The 27,731-nt window shown below is 56.8% G+C and overlaps 1 protein-coding gene across 1 annotated transcript in view; it reads left to right on the forward strand.

Moving 5' to 3' along the window:
* The window catches only part of MYO7A (myosin VIIA), an 80,505-nt gene that overhangs the window by 44,493 nt on the left and 8,281 nt on the right, over positions 1–27,731 (forward strand). The window contains exons 28-47 of the mRNA XM_087434076.1: positions 165–292; positions 2,557–2,683; positions 3,440–3,559; positions 4,125–4,298; positions 5,169–5,396; positions 6,707–6,877; positions 9,114–9,231; positions 10,000–10,126; positions 15,523–15,806; positions 16,730–16,920; positions 17,612–17,736; positions 18,180–18,337; positions 19,295–19,448; positions 20,694–20,849; positions 21,387–21,492; positions 22,649–22,762; positions 23,806–23,893; positions 24,075–24,181; positions 26,551–26,736; positions 27,177–27,293. Of these exons, the coding sequence (XP_087290202.1) occupies positions 165–292; positions 2,557–2,683; positions 3,440–3,559; positions 4,125–4,298; positions 5,169–5,396; positions 6,707–6,877; positions 9,114–9,231; positions 10,000–10,126; positions 15,523–15,806; positions 16,730–16,920; positions 17,612–17,736; positions 18,180–18,337; positions 19,295–19,448; positions 20,694–20,849; positions 21,387–21,492; positions 22,649–22,762; positions 23,806–23,893; positions 24,075–24,181; positions 26,551–26,736; positions 27,177–27,293 (2,979 nt within the window). The remainder of the gene's footprint in view (positions 1–164; positions 293–2,556; positions 2,684–3,439; positions 3,560–4,124; positions 4,299–5,168; positions 5,397–6,706; positions 6,878–9,113; positions 9,232–9,999; positions 10,127–15,522; positions 15,807–16,729; positions 16,921–17,611; positions 17,737–18,179; positions 18,338–19,294; positions 19,449–20,693; positions 20,850–21,386; positions 21,493–22,648; positions 22,763–23,805; positions 23,894–24,074; positions 24,182–26,550; positions 26,737–27,176; positions 27,294–27,731) is intronic.

The raw sequence follows: 27,731 nt of genomic DNA on the forward strand, positions 1-27,731 counted from the left end.
GGGCTGGGGGTATGACAGGGCTGGGGGTATGACAGTGGTGGGGAGCCAGCTCTTCTGGCCACTACCGGGATTCTGCTCTCTGGGGGAATGGGTAGACTCAGCACGAGGCAGAGCCCCTCACTTCATCCTGCCCTGGTCAAGCCTTGTCCCTCCCTCTGGCCCAGGTGACCAAGAGGCTGCATGATGGGGAGTCCACGGTGCAGGGCAACAGCATGCTGGAGGACCGGCCCACCTCCAACCTAGAGAAGCTGCACTTCATCATCGGCAACGGCATCCTGCGGCCAGCCCTCCGGTCAGCGCCTGAGCGGCAGGGGCGCGGGGAGGGGCGGCTGGCTGAGGAGGCACCCCACGCTTCCAGGAGTGTGGCCCTGAAAGGCTTTTGGTGGCTGAGTTGTGGCTCTGTCACCTTAGCAACAGATTAAGCCAAACAGGCCGGGTGTAGCTGTGCTGCTAGCTAGTCATGTGACCTGGGTAGTTATCTCATCTCTCTAAGCCCCAGTTTCTCCATCTGTGAAGGGAATACATAATAGTACCTACCTCACAGCCTGTGGGAGGATAAAACTACCGAGATCGTGTGACACAGGACCACGTGGCAGGCACTCAGTGAACGGCAGCTAGTGATGTCATTATCTGACCTGCATGTTCTGCTTCAGCCCCTTCCCCACCGGCTGGCCTTCAGTGCGCCGCACCCCGGCCCGCGGGCAGGGTTACCGTGCTCAGCATGCCTGGAATCCTGCAAGGGCCTCCTTCCCCGCCAGGCCCAGGAGAGGCCTCTGTTCAGGTCCCTGGGGAGCTGGGGAGGAGACAGGATGATCCAGGAGGCACCAGAAGCGAGTGAGAAATCAGCTCAGCTGGGTCAGTGGAGGGACAATGGACAGGACTTTTCTGAGAACTCTACCTGCACAGGATGGTCAGCAAGGATTGCTGATCCCCTGAACTTGTGCATTATGGGAAGACAGCAGGATGGGGTGGGGGGTGTTGAGCTCCGTTTTACCAATGGGAAAATTGAGGTCCAGAGAGGGGAAGAGACTTGCCCAGGGGTCACTAGCCTCCCAGACCTCCTGCCTGTCAGCCAGGCCTCCCCTCATTGCTCCTCGAGGCCAGTTACTACCTCACCAGAGATGGCCATAGCACCCGGGGCCATCCGCCTCCAGGGAGAAAAGGTAGCCGGCCAAGGTGTGTTCAGGGGGCAAGAATCTGCCTCCCAGTGGTCTCACCATCAGCCCTAGAGTTGTCACGTCTGGAGAATACAGTGCCCGGAGCCCTGGACCAGGAGTCGGAAGGCTGGGGTGTCGGCTGCCAGAGGGACCAGGGCTGATACCCGCCTTCTCTCGGCCTTGGTCTCTCTGTCTCTCCTTCCATAAAGTGAGCGGGGTCAGGGGCTCCCAGCCACAGGTGATCAAGTTTTCGCTGGTCTGTGACACAGTGGGAAAAATAAGGATGTTTCTGAAGCTAAATTCGATTTATTTAAAGGACTGATCTTTCTTCTAAGATTTCACCCGTCCTACTTTTTGGACATAATTAAAATTACCTTTGTTTTGTGAAATGAATGTGATGTAGATTGTGGGCAGATTGTGTGTGTGTGATGTGTTTTAAATGTCTTTATTTGTCATGCTAAAAAGTTAGCAACCTCAGAATTGATTAGGAAGTTGCACTGGTCTGTGTACTCTCAAAATCGAGGAGCTGCTGAATTAAATCATCCCTCCTCCCTGCCAGGCCTGCCCTTCTGGGAGGGAGGAGGGGCAGTGGGTGCCCCCTGGCGGTCACTTCTTCATCATGCGTCCCACCCTCGGCCTGGAAGAGGCCGGCAGCGTGTTAACCGTAGCTGGGCCAGCATTACTGAGGGTTTCTTGTGCTGGGCACCGTGCCAGGGGCTTTATAAGCCTCGGCTCGTTTTTCTTCAGAGCAATCCTGTAAGGAAGGTACTAGCATTTCCCTTTAAAATGAAAACAAAAAGAAACTTCCTTCATTGCTTTAATCTGATTACAAAAGTAATACACAGCCACTTAAATATTCAAACTATACAGAAATTTATCAAGAGAAAGTCGAAGTCCCTACTCATTCCATCTCCCAGAGAAACTCCCCAGATGTTTTTCCTGTTTCTGCTCCGCCAGTTGCCGTCAGCGGAAATTGCACCTGTTGCTGTAACTATGGGCTGGGCTCAGAGAGCTGAACTCACCTGCCTGGGCCACCCAGCGGTGAGAGAGGAGGCAGGGATGGAGCCTGTGCTTCTCATCAAGGTGGTCACCAGTGGCTGTGGCCGCTGTGCCCCAGAGCAGAACACACACCCCCCTCTGGATCCTGGGGCCCTGGCCGTGGGTCTGGCTTGGAGTCAGGACCGTGCTTCCTGCCTGATGAGCCTGTCTCCAAGGCCAGACCCTCTCCAATGGCCCCCCAGAGCGCCAGGCTCAGCCTTCCCCATCTGCCCCACTCTGCCTCCTCCTGGGTGGTCTCAGGCAAGTCGGGGAGGACAGCAGTGTGTCCCACCTGCTGCTGGGAGAGGTGGGGCTGTTCCTCTGAGGCAGTCTCCCCTCCCTTGCTCCCCGGCCTGCCTAGGGATGAGATCTACTGCCAGATCAGCAAGCAGCTCACTCACAACCCCTCCAAGAGCAGCTATGCCCGGGGCTGGATCCTAGTGTCTCTCTGCGTGGGCTGCTTTGCCCCCTCCGAGAAGTTCGTTAAGGTAGGAGAGGCTCCTGGCCTCCTGGGGTGGAAGGGGAGCTGGACCACATCCCTGGCTTCGAGGGGAGAGAGCAAGGGGGAGAAGCGCAGAGGGGCTTGGTAGGGAGGCCCTGCCTGGGTCATCTCCTCTCAGGCCTCACAGCCTCCTGCCGGCCCATCTTCCTGGCCCCTCCTCGCAGGCGCCCAGCACTTCCCTCTGTTCCCCCCTTACCCGCATTTCATTTATGAGGAGACTGAGTTGACAGCAGCGTCTCCTGGACCCTCCACGTGCTGTCTGGGAGCTGGCACTGTAGTTCATCTCAGGCAACTTTCTTGCCTGCTCTTCGGGGCCAGGCCCTGGGCGCTGGGGACAGAGCAGGTGACAGCAGGACACAGAGGCAGAGCAGGTGACAGCAGGACCAACCCAGCTGGTCTGCACTGTGAGGAGGACAGTGCTCGCCCAGTCGGGAGGAGTCAGGGAGGGGGCCCTGCAGGAAGAGGCACAGTTAAGCTGGGGGAGGAGGGGGTGTGGTGTGTGGGCTGAGACCAGACAGGTCCAGATTGTGGTGGCCTTGCTGCCAAGCTGAGGCACATGGACTTGATCCCAAGGGCAGCGGGAGCCGTGGAAAGCAGAGGAGGGGCGTGGGCGGACGTGCCTTGAGGAGCAGGTCCTGAGGGTAGGTGGAGGGACCGGAGGCAGGAGACCCAGCGAGGCTGCTCTGATGGTTCAGGCAGGGAGGCCGGAGTGGGGGCCCCTCAGTTGGTCCTCTGTCTGCAGTACCTGCGGAACTTCATCCATGGGGGACCGCCTGGCTACGCCCCATACTGTGAGGAGCGGCTGAGGAGGACCTTCGTCAATGGAACACGGACGCAGCCGCCCAGCTGGCTGGAGCTGCAGGTGCGGCCCCCGGCCCCATCCGGGCGTGTGTGTGCGCGTGTGTGCACGTGTGTCTCCAGTGCCCCAGAAATATTCCCTGCTTTTGGATTCTGTGCTTCTTTAAGCACCCACTCTCAAGTTCTGGAATCCCAGGCCTATTGGAACAGGAAAACCCCCAATGGACGATGGACCCCATCTGCTGGCTTTATGGCCCAAGTGTGTTGGGCAGGGGGCTCCCTCTGTGTCTCAGTGGCTTCATCGGCAACATGGCAATAACAGTTTCATTTCACGGGGTTTTGTGATGGTTACATGATGGGAGGGCAGGAGCCCCTGGCATACAGCAATGCCCAACCTCCCAGCCCCAGTGCCCCGGCTCAGGGGCCCTAAAGGTCCTGTCCTGGAGGGAAGCGTAGCAGGGATCCCCGAGCAGCTGTGACAAGGGACAGGTAATGTCCCAGTGGGATGCTGGGGTCCGGGGGTTCCGGAGCAGCTATAACCCCACGGGAAGCAGGGAGCCAGGAGCCGAGAGGGAATGAGCTGGTCTGAAGTGAAAGGATTCCCACAAACCCTCTTTGGTCACTTTCAGGCCACCAAGTCCAAGAAGCCCATCATGTTGCCAGTGACATTCATGGACGGGACCACCAAGACCCTGCTGACGGACTCGGCGACCACGGCCAAGGAGCTCTGCGACGCGCTGGCCGACAAGATCTCACTCAAGGACCGATTTGGGTTCTCCCTCTACATTGCCCTGTTTGATAAGGTATGGCGGCCCCGAAGCGCCCCCTCCTGGCACCAGCCTGGGCCACCATTGCTGCCCGCTCAATCCCAGTGCTGCCACCTACTGGCTCAGGTGCCCTCGTGTGGTTACTTCCCTTCCAAGGCCTCGGTTTCCCTCTGTCGGCCAGTGGTAACCCTGGCTCTGCCCGACTGTTAGGAATGTGGAGATCTAGCACCTAGAGAAAGATCCAACAGTACACTGTGGATTGAAACCCAGAGCTCACTTCAGTCACATGTGCTCAGGCCGAATCCCCTGGCGCTGGAGAAAGAACAGGGCAGAGACAGACATGCCCCCTGGAGGGCACGCAGCGGCTTGGCTTTCTGAGACTCAGTTTCCCCATTTGTAAATGGGAATAGAATTCCTTGTCAGCTTGCCATGGTGGTTTCTTTTCACTTGTTAGTGACCACCTGGAGTGTGTGTGTCCAGGGCATATCTGGGCCTGGAGCCTTCTCTACTGAGCTGGGCCTGGGGGTGGGTGGTTTGGCCTCCACGCCCAGCAACCTCACACACAGCAGAGGTGCCCCCACCCCGGCAGGTTCAGGGACAGAACCATGTTGTCCAACACAGTTTGCCTGGATTTTTCTCACCTACGGATACTCCTGTGTTTTCAGCGGCCATTGTCCATTAGAGTTTCACATAAGGCTTACACTAGGAAATGGGTGTAGACCGCATGGCTGGGACCCAGGGGTCCCGTGCTGCTTTGCCTCCTAGGTGACCTGGGCGCATCACTGCCTCTCTCTGAGCATTGGTTCTCCATCTGAACAAGAACAGTTGGCACAGTTGATGGCTCTTCATAGTCCTTCGCTGCCTGCTCACCCTTCCACTAGGTGACCTCCAGCCCTGTGCCCGCAGGTGTCCTCCCTGGGCAGTGGCAGTGACCACGTCATGGACGCCATCTCCCAGTGTGAGCAGTATGCCAAGGAGCAGGGGGCCCAGGAGCGCAATGCCCCATGGAGGCTCTTCTTCCGCAAAGAGGTCTTCACGCCCTGGCACAACCCCTCAGAAGACAACGTGGCCACCAACCTCATCTACCAGCAGGTGGTGCGAGGGGTCAAGTTTGGGGAGTACAGGTGTGAGAAGGTGAGTGCGAGCGAATCTTCTCGCTGAGCTTGCTTGGCTCACGGCCACCTGTTTTCCAAATCTGGGCTGAGTGTTACTGTCCGCGACGCCCTGTTAGCTGCTGCAGAGGTTAGCCTGATTGAGGCTGGGTCTTATCCAGGCTTCTGGATTTAACTCCACCTACGGGAGCAAAGGCTCTGAAGAATAGCCTGAATTCTGCCAGTGGGAGGAGTTCCTACACTGCTGCAGCGATGGTGCATGGTACAAAGAACGTGCTTCAGAACTTGCTGAATTGTTCTGAGTTAGTCTAGAAAACTCTGCTCTAAAGGAGTGAGAGATCCACTCGTTTGGACCAGAGTTTGCAAATGGATATCCTTTTATCTCCTGAGGACGGGAGCCATGTGGTTGTTTTGTTTTTGATGATGATGGCGTTGAGGGTTCTCATGATACTTATGATTCTGTTGGTGATTATGATGGAGGAATGAGGATGGGGATGATGGAAATGAAGGGGATGGCTGGTAGTGGTGGTGGCGATGGTGGAGGTGGTGGTGAGGGTAGTGATGATGATGCTGGTGTTGGTGTTGGTGGTGACAAGGTGTTATTGGGGACGGCAGTGGTGTTGGTGGTAGTAAGGGTGGTGAGTTGATATTCAGGCAGAATGCATTAGTACAGCCATATCAGTTGCTAAAATTCTGAAATACTTTGAATTAGTTGGAAAATATCTACTGCCTTCAAGGCACCCAAGAGCCTTTCTCTGTTGCCCCTGCTGCCAGAGCCCTGGGGACCCCCGGGCAGGCATCACTGGGGCTCCATGACCAGCCCCAGGCAGAGAAGGAGCAAATGCCCAGTGCCCATCTGGCCCTCTGAAGCATCTGCAGCATAGCCTACTGGTGGTCCAGTACTTTGAACGGGTCGGGTAGTGACGGTGATGGAGACAGTCATGGTGATGCCCTCCCCTCACTCCAGCCTCAGGCGGTGCCCAGCCCCCGTTCTTTGTCTTGCTTGTCAGCCCCAGTAGCTGTCTGCTTGGGCTGAGACTAGTGGCTGACACATTACCGATGGGTTGGTCGGTGTCTCTGGGTCAGCTTGTGTGCCCTGGGCAGGGTCCAGCTCTGTGATGGTGCTGTCAGGACCCAGGAGAAGGCAGGAGTGTGGCCCTACCCTTGGGAGCTCACGGTTGCACCAGGCGGATGAGCCCCTGGTGAATCAGTGAGGGCACAGAGTCCCCAAGGCCAGGGTCTGCGCACCACAGGAGGCGGGCCAGGGGCTTCCGAGGTCCAGAGGGGCCTCCCGGAGAGTGTGCAGACCCGGTCTTCCCACCCCACCCCCAGGAGGATGACCTGGCCGAGCTGGCCTCCCAGCAGTACTTTGTGGACTACGGCTGCGAGATGATCCTGGAGCGCCTCCTGAGCCTCGTGCCTACCTACATCCCTGACCGCGAGGTCACGCCGCTGAAGACGCGCGAGAAGTGGGCGCAGTTGGCCATTGCTGCCCACAAGAAGGTAGGAGGGCTGGGAGGGGTCCTGGAGGAGGGGCTCTCTGGTGACCTGGGCCGAGGGGCAAGGACCCCAGTAATCAAAGGGGTCGCAGCTCTTGCCTGACACGTGTCTGTCCATGGGGCCGCCGGGAGATGGGATGGAACCCTCGACCTCTAGCCTCCCAACAGCCTTTCTCCGCCGTGGACATCAGTTCACTCGTGTCTTCTGCCGTCTACTCTGGGCTGGGTGCCAGGGACACAGAGATGGGTCACATCCAGCCCCGCGGCCTCTGGGGGAAACCATGGGTCCATGGGTGTTGGGGTCCTGCTCCCGGCCTCGCACCAACCGCTTACTAGAGCCACAGCTCAGGAGTCTGGTGCATAATGGGGGAGCTTCTAGGAAGTGTACCCTCCTTTCTGCCTAAAAGAACTCTGGCCCAACTTCCTTCCTGGGGAACTTGAGGTGCAGGCCCCCGCGATCCCTTGCTTGAGGGCCCAGGCCCATAACCAACCCTGAGTAGCTCCCTTCCAAGCTAAGGGGCTGCCCAAGTAGAGCAGGGGTGGCCTGGTGGGGAGAGGGGAAGACCCTGGCTGCTGGAGGGGACGCACGGGCCTCCCCACCTCCAGGCCCTGGTTGTGTAAGAGCAGAATCGTCTTTGCACACAAGTTGCCGAGGGCTCCATTGAATAGCCGTCGTTCATCCCCTACACCACCCGGCCTCTTCCCTAACCCAGGAGCCCCATGCGCCTCTCCCACCCAACTCTGCCTTCCCTAGTGAGCTGCCCACCAGCTTCCAGCCCTCCCTGAATGCTCCCTGAATGACCCCCTCTGTGACTAGGCCTGGCCCATCTCCAAGGGCCTCCCTTGCAGCCCCCTCCAGAAGAGATGCGTGTTCTCCCTCCACCCCGTCTCTCTCTCCTTGGCCGTCTCCTCTCCCTCACCCCTCACACGCGGTCATGCTGATGCCCGTCCATTCCGCCTCCCAGCAGCTCCAGCCTCTGTCCCCACCTCCACCTGTCTGCCTTCCCCTGGGCCTCCTCGGTGTCATGCACATGGCACGTGGCACGTTCTGGGTTGGGTGCCATTGTTCATAAATTCATCTTGTTTAGGACACTGGCCGTGTGCCGGGCACTGTACCAGGCCCTGGGGACACACCGTGGAGAGGACAGACATGGTGTCTGCCCTGGACTGCGGCGCCTTGGCTTGTGTGTCCCGGAGCCCTGGGCCAGGCCTCTCACAGAGGGGACAGATGTGAATGAGTGTGGTTTTTAGGGTTAGAGAGGTAAAAACATTTTATTTTGGAATAATTTCAAACTTACACAGAATATGCAAGTTCAAAAACTAGAACTGCTGTATACTGGGTAAACTTCACCCAGACTTACCCATTGTGCGTCACGATTTTCTGTCTCTGCGTATGTACATGCTATTATTTGTTCTGAACCCCTGGAGATTAGGTCGGAGACATGGAGCCCCTTATCTGAATCCCTCGCTCTCCTGGCATGGCTCTGCTTCTGGGCTCTCAGCGCCTGGAGCTGCGGCAGCGTACGGGGCTGGTGCACATGTGGCTCTTCATCCGTGTTTGTGTCTAGAGATGATAAAACCATGAGTTCATTCCCATCCCTCCAGTTCTACTCCAACACCACCAAGTTCTTACTAGGGCTCAGAGGGATATTTTTAGATAATAGAATGCTGGTGCTTTAGTTTCTTGTCGGGAGCATTGCATTTTCCCCTGGCTGCTCTGATCCTTCTTTACGCCCCGATCTTCCTGACTCCCAGGTCCCCTGTCAGTTTCTGCGATAAGCCCAGTCTTGCAGCAGCAGCCTCACCCACAATTCCTGTGACGTGGCTCCTCTGCGCCTGTTTCCTGTCCCTCTTCCTGGTCTGGTCTGGTCTGGTCTGGCATGCACACCCCCGCTTAGCCACACATGTTTCTGTTCCCCCAATGCCTCCCTCTGATCCATGGCTTTGGGCTTTGCACCACATGTGCTGGCTGAATTGTGGGCATTTGTTACTCTGCTGAATTGGAGCTCCCTGCGAGGGAGACCAGTGTTCTCTAATAGGTGCTCACTGTGTCAATGTGGCATAAGAGGAGGACGGGGTGATGGAAGAGGCTGTGGGCTGATGGGATGGGGTGAGACCATGATGCCCAGGAGCGCACCGTAGCCCCAGGGCCGCTCCTGGCTTAGGGGCAGGGACATTTGATTTCCAGACAAAGCCTGTATGATGGCTTATGTCCCCTATCCTTGTCTGTCCCCCTGCAGGGGATTTATGCCCAGAGGAGAACTGATGCCCAGAAGGTCAAAGAGGACGTGGTCAATTATGCACGCTTCAAGTGGCCCTTGCTCTTTTCCAGGTTCTATGAGGCCTACAAGTTCTCAGGTACCCCTCAGCCCTCCCGCCTCCCGTCCCCCCAGTGCCTTTCTCCCCTCTTTCTGTGGCTCCAGCCCCCGGCAGAGGGAGGGGATGGCCTGAGCCAGACTCCCCAGGTGGCCAGGCTCCTGCCTGTGGGCTTGCTTGGTCTCTCCAGGTCAACGTGCTGAGTGGGTCCTGCCTCCCCACAGTCTGGGAGGGCTCCATGGCACATAGTGGGTGCTTGGAGACTCACTGGGTTGAACAACTGACTATTGAGATCATTAAAGCATCTACTGTGCACAGAAGAGGGTGGCCCAGAGAACGGGCTGGGCTGACTCCGTGCAGCTGAGAGAGGATGTGGCTGACAAACCCAGACGGGCCACTTGCTCAGCCCTCCTCGGGCCACCATCACTGGGCGTGTGCTACGTGCCCTGCCCTGTGCTGGTCCCGGCTTCACAGAATCACCGAATACGAGGCTGGAGGGAATCTTGGGGCTCAGTTAGTCCAGACCCTCCCACACGCCCCCTCCCTGCAGGGCAGGGACTTGTCCAAAGCCGCCCAAGGACAGGGGCAGGGATGGCGCTCACACTCAGTTTCCTGGTTGCAGCACTCTTCCTACTCACCTTGGGTTTTGGCTTGTAGGGAGGTTTTGCTGTCTGGGCCTCAGTTTCCCCAACTGTAAAATGGAAATCAGTCTACCCCCTGGCCTGGCTGCCACCCTGGTGGTTATGAGGATTGGGAAGGGCTGGGCCTGGGAGTGGGAAGGCCCTCTCAGCACCTCGGTCTCTTCCCCAGGCCCCAACCTCCCCAAGAATGATGTCATTGTGGCCGTCAACTGGACGGGCGTCTACTTCGTGGATGAGCAGGAGCAGGTGCTTCTGGAGCTTTCCTTCCCTGAGATCATGGCCGTGTCCAGCAGTCGGTTAGTCCCCTCCCCACGCCCCCACTTCAGTGCAGAGCAGGGGGCTTGTTATCAGAGGTTCGGGGATTCGATCGGAGACGTAAAAGACACTTTCCACTCCAAACAAATGGGCTGAAGGTATATTTTATTATATAGAGGATAGTAAAGGTGACAGTCTGCAAACAGATCAAATAGGTCAAATATTAAGAGGAAAAAACATCAGCCCGACTGGAAAGGGAAAACACCCACATCGGCTGAAGAGAAATGACACAAATCAACCGGAAAGAGAAACACCAGGTTAACCGAAAAGAGAACACATCAAATCAATTACTTCACATCAAATCAGTTACTCACAACATCCACGCCCCACTGCCGGGAGAGCCCTGTCAATCGACGCGGCTGGGCAAGGATCACACGTCCTGGGCAAGGTGTCCCTTCCACAGGTGGAACTCTCACCCGGTCTCAGTTTCCAGCAGTTTTTATACCATCAGTAATTTTCAGAGTAAGCAATTACAGAGTTTGCAGAGCAAGCATTTAGTGTTCCCATGCACAAATGGTTATCAGTGGCGTCGTGCACTGAGCCCCCTGGGTAAGGTCCCAGCCAAGTAGTTGCGTAGGTGCATTGTTCTCTTTGGTTATCGTCCCAGCCCGGCACAGATGGCCAGTCCATCCCGTGCTACGACGCTCCAAGAGCCTTGAAATGTTACAACTTGCAACTCCCTCCGTGAGAGAAGGGCCAGTTCCCACCACGCAGAAAGCAGCCTTGTATTTCTTTTTTGTGCTGGTGGCTGTAGGTCAATGGAGCGGCCAAACATGGCTGTACTCATGTCAAGACATATTCGGCCGTGGCCGTCTCCATTAACCATAAGACACCATACGCACAGACAATGAACTTAAATGCATAAGTACATAAGGCACATCCAAGAATCCAAAATCCAATGACTACAATAATTATAAAACTATCTCGCAATAAAGGACCCAAACCCCAAGGTAACCAATCAAACAACCCCTTAGAATATGAAATGTTATTAACTTGATCTTGCAAATCATGTACAGCATCAAAGATAACATTAGATAAGATAACACTTAGGCCTAACAAATTAGCTTGCAGAAGTCCAGACCAGCCCCCATCACAGAGGGTAGCAGAAGGCAGGGTAATAGAGAAATTATAACCAGTTCTCTGTGACTGGTCAGATATACTGAGAGATTGCTTGATGTTTCTGAGACCAAATTTCTCGGCCATTCATAGTCCAGGTCATAGGTCCCACTGGTGTAGAGCAGTTGGTCCAGCAGTGCAGGGTCAAAGGTTGTCCTACGGAGACATTAGTTGGTGTGTAGGTCTGCAGCAGACATGGAAGTGCAGCACAGCATAGTGAACACAGCAGGAGTATCTATTCACGCAAAGAAACAGAATTTTTAGGAACATGATATAACTGTTTATTTCCTGGATACATAACTATGAGTGTTGCAGTGGGCCCTTGGGCCACTACTTCTGCGGCACGGGGAGCCGCATTGGGTGGATGTGTCACCCACACTTTTGCTCCGGGTTTCCATCCATCTGTAGACCCAAATCCTTGCATTCCTCTTTTAGTTAATTCACTTGGAGGTTGTCCTTGTGACACATTTGGAGTCAAGAGGGGAAGCACCAATAATTGTCCCACTCGTTCCCCAGACTCTACAGTTAGTACTGTGTCACTACCATTATATAATATAAATTTTATTTCTCCTTGGTAATCTGGATCAATGACTCCTCCCAGTACATTAATACCTTTTGCTGCCAGTCCAGAGCGTCCTTTTAACAAACCAAAGGTATTTTTGGGAAACTGTACCCCTATCCCAGTAGGGACTATAGACTGCTTCTTAGGAGGCAATTGAATAGAATGAACAGTAGATAAATCTAATCCAGCCGCTTCGGCCGTGGCACGAAAAGGCGGTTTAGCAGACTGAGTCAGGGGCCAATAGGTTAAGGTCATAAGCTCATGGGTGGCGGCTGCCACTTCTGTAATCTTTGCTGGTAACAACCTTGACAGAGCAGTCTCATTAGGGCCTAGTGGCCTGTTATTTAACACATTTAGAGCAGTACTTAGATGGTTGTGCCACCCCTTTAGTGAGCCATGACTAAGTTTCCTTAATTGTTGTTTAAGCAATCCATTCATTCGTTCTATGAGGCCTGCAGCTTGGGGGTAATAAGGTATATGATAAATCCATTCTATATAATTTTCCTTGGTATAAGTTTGAATCAACTTACCTGTAAAGTGGGAACCATTGTCACTCTGAATTTGCCTTGGTGTCCCATAATATAACTTAATTGTATCTAATAATTTTATGGCACTCTGTTGGGTGGCCACTTTAGCTGGTATAGCCAATAAATAACCAGAATATGTATCAACAGCAGTGCAGGCATAGGTATATCCACAAGAATTTGGCAATGGTCCAATAAAATCTATTTGCCAGGTATGGGCGGTAAATAATCCCTTTTGGATATGACCTTGGTAGGGGTGTGGAACTCCCCGTTTATTTAACTGTTGGCATAACTGACATTGTTGTACTGCAGTGGCAATATCATCATGGGTGACAAGGATTCCCCTTTGTTGTGCCCACCTGTATGAAGCTTGTTCTCCCAAGTGTCCACTCTTTTCGTGGACCCATTGTGCTAAGCCTGGGTTGTGCGTTGCATGAATCTGCACCAGCTGATTAGCATGAGAATTATGCTTTCGTTCTGCAGAAATTAAAGAACTGTGAGCATCAACATGAAATACAGTAACAATAGTGTTTTGACACCATAACCATATGTCTTCCCATAATTTATTTCCCCATATTACTGGATCATTGGACAAAATTACAAATTTAAAAGCATCTCTTGCATCCAGATTAATTCCTGTAGCGCCCATATCATATAGGCGAACAAGCCAGGTTATAATGGCTTCTCCAGGCTTTTGTGTAGCCCGGGCTAAAATATCAGAAATTTCTTGTTGGTTAAAATCCTCAATCACATCTTTCCTTACAGAATGATTACCATCCATTTCCATCCGCCGACGGCGAAGAGGACGTGCCTCTGTGCGTTTGGGCGGTTTTTCCTCTTCCTCATAATCAGTTTCAGAATCATCATCCCAGATATCACCATCCCATGTGTCCGGGTCCCACTTAGGACCGGCCGATGCTATGGCCATATGAACTTTTCGTTCATTTACCTTTCCTCTCCTCTTTCTATATTTATATTTGGCAACTCTTACAGCAGCCTTTTCTGCTATAGCTTGGTAGTTACGAGCCTGATCTCCCAGTGCATGATATTGACATTGAATCATAGCCAAGCAAGACTGCAAATCTAAATTTTCTTTTTCCAAGAGTGCCTTCTCTTTCTGTATCTTATCCCTATCTTCTATAGCCCGACGATAAGCAGTCAACAAACACCAACCTCGCCGTGCCAAAAAAGAAACATCATCTTTCTTTTTCCTTTCCACCGTCTGCAAAGCTTTGGTCACATCCAACGGTTCAAATTGTCGCAGACGAGCATCCCAAGCTTCACATAACCCTGACCTACGAGCCCACTCCCCAGCCAGAGTGCAAAAGGGAGGGTCCTCCCATCCTGGAATTTCTTCCACCTTGGCTTCAGTTACCTTTCGTTTGAATAGGAAAGGCATCTCCTTAATCGAATCCTGCTCACAGCGCCAATTATGTTATCAGAGGTTCGGGGATTCGATCGGAGACGTAAAAGACACTTTCCACTCCAAACAAATGGGCTGAAGGTATATTTTATTATATAGAGGATAGTAAAGGTGACAGTCTGCAAACAGATCAAATAGGTCAAATATTAAGAGGAAAAAACATCAGCCCGACTGGAAAGGAAAACACCCACATCGGCTGAAGAGAAATGACACAAATCAACCGGAAAGAGAAACACCAGGTTAACCGAAGAGAACACATCAAATCAATTACTTCACATCAAATCAGTTACTCACAACATCCACGCCCCACTGCCGGGAGAGCCCTGTCAATCGACGCGGCTGGGCAAGGATCACACGTCCTGGGCAAGGTGTCCCTTCCACAGGTGGAACTCTCACCCGGTCTCAGTTTCCAGCAGTTTTTATACCATCAGTAATTTTCAGAGTAAGCAATTACAGAGTTTGCAGAGCAAGCATTTAGTGTTCCCATGCACAAATGGTTATCAGTGGCGTACGTGCACTGAGCCCCCTGGCTAACGTCCCAGCCCAGTAGTTGCGTACGTGCATTGTTCTCTTTGGTTATCGTCCCAGCCCGGCACAGATGGCCAGTCCATCCCGTGCTACGACGCTCCAAGAGCCTTGAAATGTTACAACTTGCAACTCCCTCCGTGAGAGAAGGGCCAGTTCCCACCACGCAGAAAGCAGCCTTGTATTTCTTTTTTGTGCTGGTGGCTGTAGGTCAATGGAGCGGCCAAACATGGCTGTACTCATGTCAAGACAGGGCTGTCTGAAGCTGCACGCAGACCAGTGGTGGACATGGGCTCTGGCCCAGCGTCCTGCTTCAGTGTCCTCTGAAGTGGGGGGGCAGAGGGAGACGGGGCAGGTGGGGATGGAGAGGGCTCTGGAGCTCCCCTGCAGGGAGGGGGGCCTTTCACAGAGGACGTCACCGAGGCACAGAGACATGCTGTGGCCTGTCCTGGTCACCTGTGACTGAGGAGTTTGTGCTGCACTGTGTAGACCCCCAGCATCTTCCTCCTAACGGGGCCGGGGGTCTTTACAGCACATTAATGGTTGTTCTGAGATGGATGGTTGGAAGGACGGACGGGGCAGCTGAGTGTGTACAAAAGGAGCCCGGCCTGGGGTTCAGGGGCCTGGGTGGGACTCACCTCCACATCCTCCCCGCTAAAATAGAGAGGTCTCAGTACTTTCCTGCAATAACCGTGGTGAGGAATAAATGCAACAACTGATGGGAGAGCTCTTTGTAAACTGGAAAGTGCGGTGCACATGGAGCAAGGGTGGGGACGGGTTCCTGGAATAGACTAGCCATCCTAGCAGTGCCCCCGCATCCGGGGCTTGTAGGAGTGTCTCCGGGCTGTGTCCAGTGTGGGCCAGGATTGGGCCATGTCCAGCTCTGACCAGGCATGTGCCAGGCACATGGGATGTGGTGGTGACAAAATAGTCCTTGCCGCCTTGTAGCTTTAATCAAGGGGAGATGGACATTGAACAAGCCATTTTAAAGCAGGGACCAGTATGCTAAAGGCTGTGGGAGGGCAGGGAGGACTTCCTGGAGAAAGTGGTATCTGGGCTGAGACCTAAACATGAGTGGGAATTAGACAGCGAAGGGGCCTTCCTCCTGCCCAGGTGTGATTTTGGCCGGGCCGTGTCTGACTTGGGCTGAGCTGTGTCTGACCTGGGCCGGGTCTCCCTCTCTCTGGCCGGGCCGGCTCTGACTGGGCTGGCCTTGGTCTCCTTCAGGGAGTGCCGTGTCTTGCTCTCGCTGGGCTGCTCTGACCTGGGCTGTGCCGCGCCTCACTCGGGCTGGGCAGGACTGACCCCAGCTGGGCCCTGTTCTCCGTGTTGGTCATGCAGGGGAGCGAAACTGACAGCCCCCAGCTTCACGCTGGCCACCATCAAGGGGGATGAGTACACCTTCACCTCCAGCAACGCTGAGGACATCCGTGACCTGGTGGTCACCTTCCTGGAGGGGCTCCGGAAGAGGTCTAAGTATGTGGTGGCCCTCCAGGACAACCCCAACCCTGGTGAGTGGCTCGGGGTCGGGGTGTCGGCCAGATCACATGCCTTGACCTTGGCATGGCCTTCAAGACTGCTAGTGCCCTTTACCCATCCTTCCCCAGACACCCTCGGCTCCAACTGGACCAGACAGCCAGGCTCTGTGCCTTCCATCTGTGCCCTGTGGAGTATCTGTCTCTCCCTCCCCCTCCCTCAGGTCCTTAAATACTTATCTCCTGTCACCTTCTCCAGGGGACATCAGGGGTTCCTCCTCAGTGTTCCCCAAACACCCACCACCTCCGAATGATGACAGCAATAACAGCCACCCTGACTGAGCATCTCCCGGCCTCCTAGCAGAGACAGAGATGAAACGGTCCCCGGCCCTGCCCTCAGTGGGGAGAGGGGGTGGAAACCGACAGTGACAGTCCCTGTGACAGTGCAGTGACCAGGGAAGTCCAGAGGCTGTGGGAGCCTAGAGGAGAGGCCCCCAGGCAGCCTGGGGTTCGGGGGGGACATGTGTGAGCAGAGTGTTGAGGCAGAGAGGAGAGTGTGAACAGAGCACAGAGGCTGGAGAACGCAGGTGTGTCTGGGAACCGCAGATAGTTTGGTTTGGCTGGAATGGGCGAGGTGAGGGAGGAGAGGCAAGAAAGTGGAAGAAGTCAGGAAGGCCAGCCCACGACAGGCCTGTGAGTGTGTCAAGGAGTGCGGGCTTTCTCCTAAGGGCCATGGGGAGCCATGGAAGGCTTTTGAGCAGGGGAGTGGCCCACTCCACTGGCCGTGTCTGTGTGGAGGCAGGGTGACCACTGACAAGGTGGAGGCAGGGTGACCACTGAGCAGGGTCTCAGTGCTTCAGTGGGGCGGAGTGGCTTATACGTCATCCACCCAAATAAAGGTGTTCCAACCCAGCCTCTCTCTCTTTCCCAATGTGGTCCCCCTCACCTCTGCCTCCCAGCGGGCGAGGATTCGGGCTTCCTCAGCTTTGCCAAGGGAGACCTCATCATCTTGGACCACGACACAGGCGAGCAGGTCATGAACTCAGGCTGGGCCAATGGCATCAATGAGAGGACCAAGCAGCGTGGGGACTTCCCAACCGACTGCGTGTATGTCATGCCCACTGTCACCATGCCACCGCGGGAGATTGTGGTATGTGACCTGGGGGTGGCAGAAGGATGGGAGGCTCCCTCGGATGCTTTTTTGGTCCTCTTTTCATTTCTGTAAAATGGAAGGAGAGATTACAATAGATTCATGCATGGTCTGCAGCTTCTGTGAAGATGATCTGGGGGTCTTATGGGACCACAAACTTAAAGTTGGGGCAGCTGTCAAACCTCTGCCAGCTGGAGAGGGGCCTAGAAACTGCATCAGATCAGGAAATGCCAGGGGGTGGGGGATGGGCGGAGAGTGGCCTTGGGGAGGCAGGCTTCACCTTGCACTGTCTGAAAGGGAGGTGAGGGCAGAGATGGGAAGGGAGGCCCTGGTTCTTCTGGAGCCCCCTGAGCGCAGCGCTGAGGACTCGGGGCCCAGCCTTCCAGGCAGCTCCTGAGCCAGGCTCCGTTGACCAGGTAGCTCTCACATCGTGGCCCCGTCTCGTCCAGGCTTTCTGACTGACCCAGCCTGGCTCAGACGCAGGGCACCGAGGGAAGGCCTTGAGCCCAGCATGACGGTGGCCGCGGTAACTTGAGAGATCCCAAGGAGGAGAGGGCCCCCAGGGTCAGAATGGGGCATCCCACCTCCACGGAGGGTCTCCTCCTGCCCCAGTCTGGAAGGCTCGGCTTCCGCATGTGGATCCCAGGGACCCCCGGCGGGAGCTGAGCTCAGCCCCTGCCTCGGCCCCTAGGCCCTGGTCACCATGACGCCCGCCCAGCGGCAGGACGTCATCCGGCTCTTGCAGCTGCGAGCGGCGGAGCCCGAGGCGCGCGCCAAGCCCTACACGCTGGAGGAGTTTTCCTACGACTACTTCAGGTGCGGGGGAGGGAGGAGGCCAGGGCGGGGCCGCGGGCTCTGCTGCCCTCTGGTGGCCGCGTGGCGTGGCTCTGTGCTGCCCGTCCTGGTGGGGAGGCAGGCACAGAACCAGGCAGCTGTGATTCTGTGGCCCAGCGTTGTGACGGCTGCTGGGGACAGAGGGGAGCCTCCCGGGGGCGGTGGCGTCTGAGCTGAGCTGTGAGGGTGACCGGGTGGAGGTGTGCTGTGGGCGGCACATGCCAGGGCCGGCCGGGCACGGCCGGGTTGACTCGCCGTTTTCTAGCTGAGAAAATAAAGCCCAGGGGGCGCTGGTGACCTCCCCAGGGCTCACGGCACCGCAGGGACAGCGGGCCTGTTCCCTACCCTCAGCCTGGGCACAGGGCGGGATGGGGTGGGGCCCCCCCTACCTCAGGGCCAGTGACGACCGTCCCCGCGCCGCGCAGGCCCCCGCCCAAGCACACGCTGAGCCGCGTGATGGTGTCCAAGGCCCGCGGCAAGGACCGGCTGTGGAGCCACACGCGGGAGCCGCTCAAGCAGGCGCTGCTCAAGAAGATCCTGGGCAGCGAGGCGCTCTCGCAAGAGGCCTGCATGGCCTTCATCGATATCCGCGCCCTCGGGGCGGGCGCCACAGGGAGGGACCCCGGGGCGGGGCGGGGCGGGGCCCGGGCCCTAGGGTTTTCATCTAGGCACCGGCTTCCCTCTGGGGGGCCCAGCTGGGGCCTGGACAGGTGTGGCTGGCATGTCAGTGGAGGCTCCGTCCATGTGCCCGGCACCTTACGGTGTGCGAGGGGCTGCCTCACCCACTGTCTCCTCTGACCCTGTCCTTTGGTTGACGTGCTGGGTCCGGCATGGAGACCCAGCAGTGACCAGACCCGGTCCCAGGCTTCATGGTGCTTACAGTTAAGAGGGGAGACACGCGGACTGTCTGCGTGTCAGTGCTGTGATGGGTCCCGGTGGCACAGTGACCTGACGTGGCCTTGGAGGAGGGCAGGGAGGGCTTCCTGGAGGAAGTGGTATTTAGGCTGAGACCTGAAGACTGAGTAGGCCTTAGCCAAGCAAAGGGGAGATAGGTGAGGATGTTCCAGATAGAGGGAACAGCATGTACAAAGGCCCTGAGGGGCAGAGCAGGGCTGTTTCGGGGGCACAAAATAATTCAGCACAGCTGGAAGGCAGAGTTGAAGAAGGGAATAGGCAGTCCTGGGCTAACTGCTGAAGGGGTCCCCAGCCCTTAAGAAGCTTGGACTGTGTCCTAAGGCCATGGGGAACCGCTGGGCAGGGGGTGGCATGGTCAGACTTGTGATTTAGGAAGTCCGTCCTGGTTGCTGTGAGGACTTTGCATGTGGGGTTGGGGCCTGAGGCAGGACGGCTGGTGAGTGGAGGCCAGCGGAGTTGAGGAGGGAGGGTGGGCGGTGGGCGTGGACAGCAGGGTGGGCAGATCACGCCCACGCCCCACGTCCTAAGTAGCCTGAGGCCTAGGGCCCAGTGATCCGGGGAGGCCCACCCTGTCCCGGGCCAGGGCTCCGCCATCCGCCACAGGCCTTTCCTTGACGGCCCCCACCCGTGCTCAAGTACATGGGCGACTACCCGTCCAAGAGGACGCGCTCCGTCAACGAGCTCACCGACCAGATCTTCGAGGGCGCCCTGAGGGCCGAGCCCCTCAAGGACGAGGCGTATGTGCAGATCCTGAAGCAGCTGACCGACAACCACATCCGGTGAGCAGGGCGGTGGGCCGGCGAGGGGGCGCCCCCTGTGCTCACAGTGGAAGGGGATCTTAGAGGGCCTCCACCGGCGTGACGGGGAGCACACCCCTCTGGGCAGCAGCTGGCTCCGCCTGGGAGCGGCCCTGCCTCCCTCAGAGCGGGGAGCTGCCCCAGGCCCCGCAGTCCTCGCTCTGCCCCGAAGGCCCAAGGAAAGCCGGTCAAGACCCGAGAGGTGGTGGCCGCGCCCTCTGAGTCTGTCCTTGGAGTTCACAGCCCTGGTTCCTCCTGACCTCCTGCCCCTCCCTGCCTGAGCCTCCTCCAACCCCCCTCCCCAGCCCCCACTAGCTTCTGCCCACGGGCTCGGCTCAGGAGCAGAGGGCCCATCCCTGGCTCGGGGGAGCTGCTGTCAGTCGGAAGCTCTGGCTGAACACTCTCAAGGGCTGGGGAGCTGGGCCCCAGAGGGCGTTGCCTTCTCCCCTGCTGGGCCAGGCTGAGACAGAGTGGAAGTCAGGCACACGCTAGTCTCAGAGCCGGAGAGAAGCCCCACCCTCTCCGTTTACGCCTAGACCCCCAACTCCCTCCCCAGCTTTGTCACTCTCTGCATCTCTTACACAAGTCCACCATCAAACCATATATCACATCTTTTCACACCGCTAAACCTCTGTACATGCTGTGCCCACAGCCAGGAAAACTTTTCACTACTTTTGCTTATCAGAATTTGCCTCATCCTTCAAAGCCTAGATCAAATGCCACCGCCTCCTAGAAGCCCTCAAAGCTTCCCTCCTGTCAGGCCCAGGGAGCTCAGAGTCGTGCCTGAGGGAGCCCAGGGGCTGGTCGAACTCAGTGCTACTCAAAGAATAAATGAGTTAGAGCTTCTGCCAGAATAGAGATCATGCTGCTTCCTTCACAGGAAAGTCTTGCTTTAAAATAAAATCTTGGCTGAACCAAACAGTCTTGGTGACATAGTTGATTTTCATTCTGGCACTAGCCCCTCATCTCAGCAGGGACTGGTAACCGTGTGGCCCACGTGGGGTGGCTGACCACACCTCGAGTAGCACTAATGGGATCTGGCTGTCAGGGAGGTGGGTCGCATTGGTCCCTAGACAGGGGTGGGGGCCAGCGCAGGCAGGTGCTGCTGTAGGGAGGAGCCGAGGGGTGCGTGGCCCCCGGGGGAGCTCAGGTCAGTCTGTGGGGGCTGCGCAGGCCCCTGCGATTGGCCCATGGCGCCCCTGCTGGACCCCACCCCTCCTCCTCCAGGTACAGCGAGGAGCGGGGCTGGGAGCTGCTCTGGCTGTGCACGGGCCTCTTCCCGCCCAGCACCATCCTCCTGCCCCACGTGCAGCGCTTCCTGCAGTCCCGCAAGCACTGCCCCCTGGCCGTCGACTGCCTGCAGCGGCTCCAGAAAGCCCTGAGGTAGGGCAGTGTCCCCGGTCAGGGGCAGTGGGCACTGGGCTGGGGGCACGTGCTGGGCTAGGCCCTGGCCACCAGGCTTGTGGGATGGGTCCCTTGGGGATGAGGCCGTGACCACACAGCAGTGGGGACCCGTCCCTCGGGTACCACAGCTGCCAGGTAGACAAAGGTTGCAGCGCCCAGTGCCCGCCTGGACACAGTCTGAGAGTCTGGCTGCTCAGAAGGGCTCGGCTCCTCCCTTCAGGTCTGCTGAGGAGGCAGACACCTGGGCCGCGCTTCATGCTCTGCACAGCCCGCTGGCATCCTTCACTTCCTTCAGTCCCCTCCACAGCCCTATGCAGTGGGTACTAGTATCGTCCCATTCTCCAGATGAGGAACTCGAGGCTCTGAGAGGTTAAGTGACTGTCACCTGGTAGGAAGTGGTGGACGAGCATCAGAACCAGGGTCTGTCTCCAAAGTTCCCTCTGTTCCCCACTCCCCACGGCCCCATGAACCCGCTGGCTCCTGACTTTGCCTCCCTCTCCCTCCCCTGGTTTTCAGAAATGGGTCCCGGAAGTACCCCCCGCACCTGGTGGAGGTGGAGGCCATCCAGCACAAAACCACCCAGATTTTCCACAAGGTCTACTTTCCTGACGACACTGACGAGGTGAGGGCCACCAGCTTCTTGGTCCACAGATGCCCCTGAAGGACCAGGCTCCCTTGAGGACACAGGGAGCAGCCCTGAGGCCTCTCCCCTGCCATCCCACATTTGCCCCCCGCATTGTCCTCCTACCTGTCAGTGGAGTCAGGGCTCAGTCAAGAGACCACAGACTCCACAGGGGGATGAGGGGGCGGGTTCCTGCTTCTGGTCCCCTCTTCCTGGAGCAGCTTACTTGAGAAGGTGGTTCCTCCCCCCACCCCTCGGAGGAGGCTCTGCCTTGGAGAAAAGTGCTCTCTCCCTCTGAGCTGAGCTCCGTGCTGGGGCCACCTCCCTGATGCCAGCTTTGTTCCTGGGCACAGGCCCGTCTGCCCCCAGCCCCAGGCCTCTGCCATCACCCTGAGCCCAATCTCCTGCAGACCCCTTCCTTCCTCTCACCTGACCTGACTGCAGGTCCCCTCCCCCCGGTCCCCTGTCCAGGGGTCCCGTCTGTCCTCCTGTTGCATCCATTTGGTCAGCTGCCTCCTCATCTCACTCTCCGCCCCATCTCAGCACAGCACGTTGTTCAGACAAACGAGCCCAACATCAAAACGTTGCGTTTGAAAAGCAGTTTTAAAACTTGGCTAGAGACTAGAGACTCAGAAATGCCACGATAGGATTCCAGTCACAGGACAGAGAAACTTCCTAAAATCCTTTGCTATCCCTTCTGGGGAAGGTTACACGGAGCAGCACCCCGCCCCGTGTCACACTCCTCCCCCGTCTAAACCTCCCCAGACTCTCGATCCCTCTCCCTTTTCTCCTCCCCTTTCTGTAATTTGCTTTCTTCTTCCTCCAGTCTCTCCTTCCAATCACCCCGTCCGTCCGTGCTCCCTTGGCCTCGGCCATCACTCACGCTTGTACAGCCAGGTCCAGGACCCCGCAGGCCACGGCTGAGTCCCCTGAGTCCAAGTGGAGGGCCGGGGAGGGCAAGATCTGGGAGCATCAGGATGGGAGTTGCTTCTTCCTTTTCTTAAACAGCAGCCCAGCTCTGGGCCCTCGGGGAAGCCCCCTCGGAGGCATGGTGTCTGGCATGGGAGGGGGCTCCGTCTAGTGGGAGGCACAGCCAGAGGGGCCCCAGAGGCCCCGGGAGAGGCCCTGCCAGAGCCAAGCCAGTGCCCTCCCCCAGGCCTTCGAGGTGGAGTCCAGCACCAAGGCCAAGGACTTCTGCCAGAGCATCGCCGCCCGGCTGCTCCTCAAGTCCTCCGAGGGCTTCAGCCTCTTTGTCAAAATTGCAGACAAGGTGGGTGGTGGGTCATTGGCTGTCTGTCTGCCTGCTGTTGGTCTGTCTGTTGGGAAATTGGCTGGGGCCATAGGAGCTCGTGGGACAGCAGGGGAGGGAGACACGAGGAGGGAGGGAGAGAGAGAGAGGTACTCTCGCATGCGGCGAGATGTGTACCAGCCCCCTAAATCCCTCTCCTTGGAGGCAGTGCACAGTATGGCCCGGACCTCTTGGCAGCCATGTGGCACTCTATGTTCTGGACACACCAGGCTCCTCAGCCTCCCCAACACACGTGTACTGTCCAGATTTGATTTGACTGGTCCCTCAGCTACCATGCTGAGGCCAATTACCCTTGAAATAACCCCTGAAGGGAGGGTGATTATCCCCACCTAGTAGATCACAAACCTGGGCTCAGAAAGGTTAAGTAAATTCTCCAAGGTCACACAGCAGGGACTCAGATCCAGGTAGATCTGACTCCAAGCACAGGCCCTTGACCCTCCCACATCGCCCTTCCCCACTTCTCTGCTCACGGGGGTCAAAGGCCCTCCTTTAAAGCCCCTTCTCGTGGGAAGGCTTCCCTGACCATCTCAGGCAGATCAAGTGCTCTCTCCTGTTGCTTGCTCACAGTTCCCTGTGTATCCATTCCTGTCTCCTCCCTTCATGACTGTCCCTGTGCCAGACACTGGGGACCCAGAGGTGATCTCAGGGAGGTCCTGGACTCAGGGGCGCTCAGAGCCTGCGAGAGGAGGACGTGGATGCCAGAGAACATCCAAGGCAGGGACTGGGCCTCGTTCTCGGCCTTTTCCCGGGCCCAGGGCAGTGTTCAGTGGGTCTTTGCTGAAAGACTGAATGGAATGACCATCACTCTGGGCAAGACTGGGCTGGGTTCTGGAGACACTCAACAGACACAGTGGGGGCTGGGGGCTGATACACGGACCCCCCTCCTGGCTGTGAGGGGGAGTCTTTCTGCAGAAGGGGCCACCAGGAAGGCCTAGGGTGGGAAAGTCAGAAAGGTCCGTGTTGCCTGAATTAAAATGAGTGCACTGGAATGGCCACGTTCCTAGGTCATCAGCGTCCCGGAGAATGACTTCTTCTTCGACTTTGTTCGGCACCTGACGGACTGGATAAAGAAAGCGCGGCCCGTCAAGGATGGTAACGTGAGGCTGGGTCCTGGGATCCCCTGAGGCCTGGAGCAGGGCAGGTGCTGGCTCAGGGCTGTACTGTGGGGCCGCCTGGGTGGGACCTGAGCTAGGGCTTGCCCCCGGGCTGGTGCGGGGCGTGGGCAGCCCTCTGTGCTGGGACCCTCTGGGTGACCGACCGCCCTCTGCCACAGGAATCGTGCCCTCGCTCACCTACCAGGTGTTCTTCATGAAGAAGCTGTGGACCTCCACGGTGCCCGGGAAGGACCCCATGGCCGATTCCATCTTCCACTATTACCAGGTGGGCTGCCTGGCGCCTCTCCGCTGCTGGCGCCTCCATGCGCTGCCGGCCTTGCTCTGCTTTGACTGTGAAAGCAGACACCTGCTGTCCTTGCCAGAGGAGGACCTGTAACAGCCTGAAGAGATTCCTGCTGGGACCACTGGGAGTGGCCCCACCTCAGTCCTTCTCCTTCCTACCCCTCCAGCCCCCAGGGGCTTGCTCGTGTCTTCTGAGCTCCCAGGCCCCACTTGTGCAGGCCCTTCCCTTCATGAGGGGCTGTCCTCGGAATTCAAGATTCTCTTGCTAGCCCGGGTATATCTGAGGCCTCAGTGTGAGTCTATGAACGTTTTCCAGCTCAGGCATGTGCCTGGGGAAGGCCAGGAGGAAGGCTCACATGTCGAGCCTCTATTATGTGTCTGGCACTTTTCACTTCTTCTGTCCTCCCAACCAACCCCAAGAAGTAGACATGTTGTTCCCATTTTACAGAGGGAGAAACTGAGACTCGGAGAGATCAAGTGATGTAGTTAGGATCACAGGGATTTGATTCCAGGTGTTGGTGACTGCAAACTCAGTGATCTTTTCTGGGCTAGCCTGTTTACCATTCTATGGGAAAGACAAACCAGGGTGCAGGAAGGGTGGCAGGGGGTGGCAGCTGCCATGGTAGAGGGACCCCTGGCCTGGGAGTCAGAGGGCTGCCCTCGTTCAACCCTGGGATTGCACCCCCACCTGCCTCACTCCATGTCGCCCATTTAGTGAGTGGCACTGTCAACACACCAGTTCCCCCAAAGCAGAGACCCGCGCCACTTGACCTCTCCCTCTCTCTCCTCTCCCCTGTCCCCCTCTTTCAGCTGACAACTTTACCTTCTGAATATCTCTGAAGTCCATCCATGTCTCTCCATCACCACCCCTACCAACTTGGGTCAGCCCACCGTCTTCTCTCTTCTGGTTGCAGCCAGTAACCGTTCCCCTGATCTCCCCCGTCTGTTCTTGTCCCCCTTCAATCCATTCTCCACAGGGCGGTCATCAGGCTTTCCAGATCCTCTCAGTGGCTTCCCGTTGCTCTTAGGGTGGAACCCCAAGTCCTGACTGTGGCCCTGCCTGGCGGTGCCACTACCTACTTCTGCTGTCTTGTCATGTACCCAGCAGCCTTTGCTTAGTTCACTCCAACTACATTTTTTCAAATTGTCGGTGTTGCAACAGGGCCTTCCTAATGTTCTCTCTTCTGGGGTGCTCTTCCCTCCGTTCTTCCCCTCACCTACTGAGCTTTGAAAGGTCAACTCAATTGTCTTGTCTTAAGGGAAGTCTTCCCTGAGCCTGAGACTAGATCAGGTTACCTTGTTTTATGCTCTCACGGTGCTGAGAACAATTCCTTCAAGGATTGTAATTATACATTGATTTGGTGTGCTGATTAACATCTGTTCTTGCCTTGACTACAAGTTCTATGAGAGTAGTGAGTGTATATGTTGTTGCTCAAAGGGCCTGGCTCATACTACATGCTCAATAGACTTTGTTGGCTTGATGGATGGGTGAATGGGTGAATTGATGGCTCAGTGAATGGATGGGTGGAAGGAAGGATGAATGAATTTGTGGGTGGATATTGGTGGGTGGATGGGTGACTGGGTAGGTGGGTAGGAGAGTGGGTGGGTGGATGGATGGACAAATGGGGAAATGGATGTGGGCAGGCAGACCCATGTGGGTGGGTAGGTAGATGGATGTGTGGATGGGGAGATAGGTGGGTGGATGGGTAGGTGAATGGGAAGATAGATGGGTGAGGAGATGAAAACATGGGTGGAAAATAATTGACTCATGTTTCTGACCTGCAGTGTGTCCTCAGGCCAGCCTCAGTCTCCCTACACTTCACATAGTGGATAAGACAGCTGTAAGGCTCCAGGAGCCTGTGGGCAGCGCTGGCCCTTTAGAGGCTTCATCTGTGCTTTTGGTCCCCTCCTCATCTGCAGTTTCTCTGGTTCTGGGTCTGGAAGTTCAAGGTGGGGAAGGGGCCGGTGCTGCTGATGAACCAGCCGGTCTCAAGGGGACACAATGTGGGGAGGCCGGCCTGAGAAGCTTTTCCCAAGGAAGAACAGGCCCAGGAGGTTAGGGGTGTGGACCAGGCTCAGGTTCACCAGCTGAGTTTCTTCAGCTTTGAAACCAGGCTGCTCACCTCCCTGGATTGTTATTCATGCATGGCTCTGCTTTCCAATGGTAATGTGCTGCATTTGTGTAGGCACAACTGCTGTTTCCCTGCACTGTGCCATCTCCCCTCGGGGAGCAGGGTCAGCTGAGGCTGGAGAAGTGGGTGGGCCTAAAGGTGGGGTGAGGCAGTAGACTCGGCCTCGGGGTGCAGGGACCTTCCTCCAGGTCCCTCCATGCCTGTGACCTGTCTCTGGCAGGAGTTGCCCAAGTATCTCCGGGGCTACCATAAGTGCACGCGAGAGGAGGTGCTGCAGCTGGGGGCGCTGATCTACAGGGTCAAGTTCGAGGAGGACAAGTCCTACTTCCCCAGTATCCCCAAGCTGCTACGGGAGCTGGTGCCCCAGGACCTCATCCGGCAGATCTCACCTGACGACTGGAAGCGGGTGAGCATGGGGGAGGCGGCAGGAAGAGGGGCTCCCCCGAATGGGTCTCTGGGTGCCCCCGGGGTCAAGGGGGCAGGTGCTGGCCAGCAGCCCGGGGAAGTATCTCTCGCGGCCCCTGTATGTGATAAGGTCTCCCTCCCATTCTCCCTTCCACCTGCTTTAGTCTCCAGTCCTCCAGGCAAAGGATTCAGCAGGCCACTTGGCAGTAATTCGCCCTGTCCTGGTTACCATGGTGACCTGATTTTACTTGATACTCTCCGGCCTGCTTGCCTGGGTGAGGGCAGGGAGGTCACGAGTCCATTAACTGGGATAAGGGGGGCCCTCATGGCCTCCAGGACCCGCATCCTCCGCCTGGCCCTCCAGGGCCTGTGACAGCTGCCGACAGTGCAGATGGGGCAGGAGTGGCAGGGGAGAGGACTCAGACCCATCTCCCCCTGCAGTCCATCGTCGCCTACTTCAACAAGCACGCAGGGAAGTCCAAGGAGGAGGCCAAGCTGGCCTTCCTGAAGCTCATCTTCAAGTGGCCCACCTTTGGCTCAGCTTTCTTCGAGGTGAAGGTATGTCGGGAGTGGCTTCTCGGAGAGAAGGAAGGGGGTGAGGAGTGGGGACGAGAAGGCCAGAGACTCCTCCCCAGGACTGTGGGAGACAGCGATGGCCTCTGCCACCTGCTCTGGCAAGGAAAGGAGAGGAGCACCTCAACCTTGTCCTAGCTAGGCGTCTCTGCTGCTGCTGAGCCCTGGCCTCAGTCCTGGGACACAGAGGGACCAGAAGCTCAGCCTGGCAGGGGAGGCAGATGTGTAAACAGATCAGAGTAATGGAGGATGGTCTGTGCTGTGACAGTGGGTAGCCCTCATTGAGGTGGCAGAGCCTAGAAGGCCCACCCAGACTGTGAAGGCTGAGGAAGCTTCCTGGAGGAAGCCACATTTGAGCTTTCCAGGGAGACCCTGGGGAGAGTGTTCCTAGCAGAGGGCCTAGCATGAGCAAAGACTCAGAGG

This window comes from Ceratotherium simum, chromosome 7 (assembly GCF_057802395.1).
Source record: "Ceratotherium simum simum isolate JZ-2026a chromosome 7, ASM5780239v1, whole genome shotgun sequence".
Taxonomy (NCBI): Eukaryota; Metazoa; Chordata; class Mammalia; order Perissodactyla; family Rhinocerotidae; genus Ceratotherium; species Ceratotherium simum.